This window comes from Capsicum annuum, chromosome 9 (assembly GCF_002878395.1).
Source record: "Capsicum annuum cultivar UCD-10X-F1 chromosome 9, UCD10Xv1.1, whole genome shotgun sequence".
NCBI classification, from domain to species: domain Eukaryota; kingdom Viridiplantae; phylum Streptophyta; class Magnoliopsida; order Solanales; family Solanaceae; genus Capsicum; species Capsicum annuum.
Window position 1 is genome coordinate 12,349,437 of NC_061119.1, and position 6,122 is coordinate 12,355,558.

Consider the following 6,122-nt stretch of genomic DNA (forward strand, 5'->3'; position numbering starts at 1 on the left):
GCCATCATCTTCTAAAAGGCCGACATATAGTGGTTTTCATAATTACTTTTATGATTTAAATGTTTGGAATAGTTTTGAGGAGGGAACTTACACAATAACTTCTTGGGAAGAGTTTAAGTATTATCTTTGAACATCGATAGAGGATCGTAGACGACAGATTAATGTGTTGGATTAGTGTAAGAATAATGAAATACAATATCCTGTGCTTTCAAGATTAGCTAGAGATATATTGAATGTTCCAATGTCAACCGTTGCATCGGAGAGCGCTTTTAGTTAGGAACGACAACAGCTTGGAGACAACTGACACTCATTGGGAAACAATGCTATGAATGCTCTAGTTTGCCTTAGAGATTGGACTAGAGCGGAACGAAGAAATCAAGGAATGAAGATGGAACCGAAAGACGAACAGAATCTTGAAGAAATTGTGACTTTAAGGGAGAACTCCGTACAATCAAGTCTAATGCATGGTTTTGCCTCCATTGATTTTGACTATTCTATGCAAGTTTCTGTTAATGTTAACATGGATGGGTTGGAAAAAATGATGAAAACTTTGTAGATTTTTCATTCATGTTGATGTACATTATAAATTTTAAATCATTTTGCAATCAATAAAATATAACATTCATTGACTCCTTTGTAATTTTTTCCATTTAATGATTTAAATTGAATTTTTAGTTTAAATTAAATACTTAACTTTAATATATTACTAATTTACTATCAAGCTTTACACTAAGTAATAGACAATTAAAATTTAAACATAACAAATATATAATCATATATACACATAATGAAAAAATAAATTTCTTTTAAGTTCAAAACCTCAAGTATTATTAATTTATTATATTGAGTAACATATTTTTTAAATTAATACATGTATTGAATGATACGTATATATGTGTATATATTTTTTATAGACTTTAAAGTAGTATATATTTAAGGTATACATGTGTATATGTTTTATAAATTAGAATATATATATATATATATATATATATATTGTAGTACATGTTTTATTTAAATTAGTACATATATTAAATGGTACGTATATATGTGTATATATTTTCTATAGACTCTAAAGTAGTATATTTAATGCATACATGTGTATATGTTATATATATATATATATTGTAGTATATGTTTTATTTAAAGTAATACATATATTGAATGGTACGTATATATGTGTATATATTTTCTATAGATTCTAAAGTAGTATATATTTAAGGCATGCATGTGTATATGTTTTATAAATTAGTATATATATATATATATATATATATATATATATATATATATATTGTAGTACATATATTTTAGTGTATGTTTTATTAAAGTAGTACATATATTGAATGATACGTATATATGTGTATATCTTTTCTATAGACTCTAAAGTAGTATATATTTAATGTATACATGCGTATATGTTTTATAAAGTAGTATATAACTATATATATAGTGTGTGTATATATTGTAGTATATATATTATAATATATGTTTTATTTAAAGTAGTACATAGATTGAATGGTACGTATATATGCGTATATATTTTCTATAGACTCTAAAGTAGTATATATTTAACGTAGACATGTATATATATTTTATAAATTAGTATATAACTATATATAAAGTGTTTGTATATATTGTAAAGTAGTATATATATATTGTAGTTAATGTTTTATTTAAAGTGGTTTATATATTGAATGGTACATATATATGTGTATATATTTTCTATAGATTCTAAAGTAGTATATATTTAACGTATACACGTGTCTATGTTTTATAAATTAGTATATATATTGTAGTATATGTTTTATTTAAAGTAGTATATATATTTAACTAACGTATAGTCATATACATGATTACATGTGTAATTGTGTATATATTTTTTAAATTCTATTGTAGTATAAACTATATATATAGTGTATATATATATTGTTTAACGTATTTAAAATGTATATAAGTGAGTATATATAGTGTATATTGGAGAAAAAACTTTTAATTTTTTGTTTTTGGGTTTTGACCAGATTTTTGATCGATTTTGACCGGGTTTACCCGAATTGGACCGGGTTAGGTGTAATGGATCGGTCCTTGATTGTTTCTTGAAAATTTACTATTAGGCCCGAAACCGGACCGTCTTGTTAAATCAGGCCCAGAATTAGACCGGCCCACAATCCGTTTAAAAGTGACGTTCCGATTCCGGATTGACCCGACCCGACCCCGTTAACTGGCTTATATTTTACTATTTTAAGTATCATCACGTAAACGATTGCAGTGTATTCCACTACAACAATATGGTATGTGTGAATACTCTTATTTTGAGCATCTGCTATTATGTGTGGAAGGTATTTCACTATATTTTAAAACCAAAATGTCAGTTATATATATTTCTCCCTTCGTTTAGAAAAGAATAACTTATTTTGATTTGAGGCAAAGTTTAAAAAAAAGGAACTTTTAAATTTTACAATCTTAAATTAAAGTTAAGTTTAAATATACCAAAATGTCCTTAGATCTTATTGTCTTAAATATGACACGAGAAAAGTTGAAATCATATGTTATCAAAAAATGAAATGGTCATTCTTTCTTAAACATGCTAGAAATAAAAGTAAATCATTCTTTTTGAAATGGAAGGAGTACTAAAATTTCATAATTTTTTGTAAATCAAAGCGCAAATTATATCAAAAGGCAATCTGATGCATAAAAGCTCTCACTATGTAAGATATTCAAAGAAAGACCGAATCACAAGTGTTATTTATTGCACGCACCTTACCTTACCCGTTATCAGAGTGCAAATAACACTATTTACGAAAATTTCACAAAACAATTAAGGGGTCATTTGCTGTGAGGTATAAGGTATAATAGTCCTGTGACAAAATGCAACATTATTTTATCCCATGTTTGATTGGAAGTATTATTACTTAGTTTCAAAATTATTTATTCCATCATTTATACTTTAGTGATGGAATAAACTATTTTATATACATTATGGGATAACTAATGTAATTAATTTTAAAATTACTTATCTTGAAATAACTTGTTCCCAATCAAACGACCCGGACGAGTACTAACATTTTCTTGACTTGAAGGTTGTAGAGAAATCCAAAAAGAAATAAATATGGGCTTTGAAGCCCATCATCCAATCTTGGCCCATTTCCTCCATCTCTCCTATAAATTCCCATTTCACTTCGAAACCCTAATTTCGCCATAAGCTTTCACTCTTCTCTTATTCCCACAAAAAACCCTAGCCGCTTCCTACAATGGCTACCGCCGCCGCCATCCCAACCACCACCGTCCAAACCCTAGAAAATGACATGTCCACTGATTCTACCGCCGTTCCTCTCCCCGCCGTCATGAAAGCTCCGATCCGACCCGATGTCGTCACCTACGTTCACTCCAACATTTCCAAAAACGCCCGTCAACCTTACGCCGTTTCGAAGAAAGCTGGTCACCAAACCTCGGCTGAGTCATGGGGTACTGGTCGTGCTGTTTCCCGTATCCCTCGTGTACCTGGTGGTGGTACCCACCGTGCTGGTCAAGGGGCTTTTGGTAATATGTGTCGTGGTGGTCGTATGTTTGCTCCTACTAAGATCTGGCGAAGATGGCATAGGAAGATCCCGGTGAACCAGAAAAGGTACGCTGTTGTTTCTGCTATTGCTGCTTCTTCAGTCCCTTCATTGGTTCTCGCTAGGGGTCATAGAATTGAGACTGTTCCTGAGCTTCCGCTTGTTGTATCCGATTCGATTGAGGGGATTGAGAAGACTAACAATGCGATTAAGGCGTTGAAGCAAATTGGTGCGTATCCAGATGCTGAGAAGGCGAAGGACAGTCATGCGATTCGTCCAGGAAAGGGAAAAATGCGTAATCGTAGGTACATTTCGAGGAAAGGGCCATTGATTGTGTATGGAACTGAAGGGGCTAAGTTAGTTAAGGCGTTTAGGAACATACCTGGTGTGGAGATTTGTCATGTTGAGCGTTTGAATTTGCTTAAGTTAGCTCCTGGAGGTCATTTGGGTAGGTTTATTATCTGGACGAAATCGGCTTATGAGAAATTGGATGAGATTTATGGCTCATTTGATAAGCCATCGTTGAAGAAGAAGGGATATTTGTTGCCAAGACCAAAGATGGTGAATGCTGATCTTGCTAGGATTATCAATTCGGATGAGGTGCAGTCTGTTGTTAGGCCAATCAAGAAGGATAATAAGAGGGCTACTTTGAAGAAGAATCCATTGAAGAATCTGAATGTGTTGCTGAAGCTCAATCCTTATGCTAAGACTGCTAGGAGGATGTCCCTTTTGGCTGAGGCACAGCGCGTTAAGGCCAAGAAGGAGAAGCTCGACAAGAAGAGGCACCAAATTACAAAGGTATTAATCTTTAGTATATTTGCCTAATCTTATAACTTGCGATAATGAGATGCTTATGTTTCGGTTATTGTTAAAGAATTAATTGTAATTATTTGCCCTTAGAGCATGTTAAATTGAGTATAAATACATGATTAAAGAAGTAAAAAGAAAATATTTGATCATAGAATCATGTTAAGGTAACTCCACTTGTGAGATTGCCCTGAGTATGATGATGTTGTAGTATAAATACATGATTAAAGAAGTTGAAAGAAAATATTTGCTCATAGAATCATGTTAAGTAACTCCACTTGTGGGATTGCGCTGAGTATGATGATGTTGTTGTAGAATTATGTTTTAAGTATTGTTGTATATTATGCAGCAGTCTTAAAAAAGGGGGTATGATTTAGGTAAAATTTGGTTTTGCTGAAGATAATTATGGTTCTACTTTTGTGCTGTTTATGGCTTGTGAGTATAATTTCTGAATCTATTAGTAGTACTGGACAGTCTTCCATTTTCTGTCACCCTTAGTTGTGCAGCTCAATTGTAGAAAGTAGACGTCTGTTTTTGCACATGGTATACTTGATTGTTTTATTTCATAAAACAATCTTGGTTTAGTCATGTTTCCTTCATTCGAGTGTGACACGTGGAGGTGATAAGAAGATGTTTATTACTATTGTGGTTCTTAAGTATTGTGGGAAGTTATTGCTTTCTCGGGTTTTAAGCTAAGATCGAGTGGCAAATTTATCAAAAAGTTGTTTCAAAGCGTTGAACTGTGTTTGGCTATGTTGTGAATTTGGTAAGTGCGGCAAAGATGGTCAGGTGCTTGGGATTAGAAATAGTGTATCTAGATAATAAGGGTGTTGCTTTCACGCTGTTTCTATTGTATTATTTGTGGTCTGATGTGAAAGTTTTCTATCATTTTTGAGAAGTTCCTCTAATCTTGTTTAAATTCTTGTACGCTGAATAATACCGTCACATGTGCATAACTCTTTGTATATCTTAGAGTTGTCACCCATTTTGTCGTTCTCAAAAGAACTTCATTGAAACTGTGCATAAACTTTCTGAGCTGCACCACGCATACAGCTTGCACTGTTTTCCTGATTCCATTTTTTTTGGTTGTAGGAGGAGGCATCAGCTATCAGGAGTGCAAGCCACTCGTGGTACAAGACAATGATCTCAGATTCCGACTATGCAGAGTTCGACAACTTCTCAAAGTGGCTCGGAGTTTCTCAGTAAAGGGACTTCTATTTATGAGAATCATGTTAGAGAGTATTTTGTTTACTTGTTTGTTTAGTCTGTTCTTTTGTTCTACTTTGGTGGTCCAAGACATGAAAGATATTGAGCGGGAGGAAAACTATGGGCTCCTTGCCTGGCTTTCCCCTGCTGACATTTTGAGTTTTCCTTTTAGCTGGAGTATTACTTTACGTGGTATGGAATCAAGGATTTTTATCGAGTACTTTTTGATGGTTGATTTTCTAATATTGCATGTGATTTATATTTCGCTGCTTCAAATGCATATAATTACTGTTTGACCATAAAAAAACGGAACTTATATTTCTTGTACTGGATAGGTACATGTTAAATTGTGTTGTTGCTTCAATATTGTAAGTTTGTGTCAAACGGATTGAACGATCTGATTGCTTTGAGCCTTAATAATCTGATATTATTGTTATGGTTACTGTTAAGGCATTTCGGAAACATTCTCTTTACTTCTGAGGTGTAGTGATAATGGTTTTTTCACTCTATGCCTTTTGGTTATTTGTTGTTGTGGTGGTACCCATAAAGGCA

The 6,122-nt window shown here is 32.7% G+C and overlaps 1 protein-coding gene across 1 annotated transcript; it reads left to right on the forward strand.

Moving 5' to 3' along the window:
* The first annotated feature begins 3,110 nt into the window (after positions 1–3,110).
* Positions 3,111–5,790, forward strand: LOC107842929 (60S ribosomal protein L4). Its single transcript, XM_016686982.2, has 2 exons — positions 3,111–4,355; positions 5,457–5,790. The coding sequence occupies exons 1-2, from the start codon at positions 3,252–3,254 to the stop codon at positions 5,568–5,570; spliced, it is 1,218 nt and encodes a 405-aa protein (XP_016542468.1). The 5' UTR covers positions 3,111–3,251; the 3' UTR covers positions 5,571–5,790.
* The last annotated feature ends 332 nt before the right edge of the window (positions 5,791–6,122 follow it).

Coding starts and splice junctions, on each gene's coding strand:
- LOC107842929 (XM_016686982.2), top strand. CDS start 3,252: ATGGCTACCGCCGCCGCCATCCCAACCACCACCGTCCAAACCCTAGAA. Junction 4,356..5,456: donor AGAGGCACCAAATTACAAAG/GTATTAATCTTT, acceptor TTTTGGTTGTAG/GAGGAGGCATCAGCTATCAG.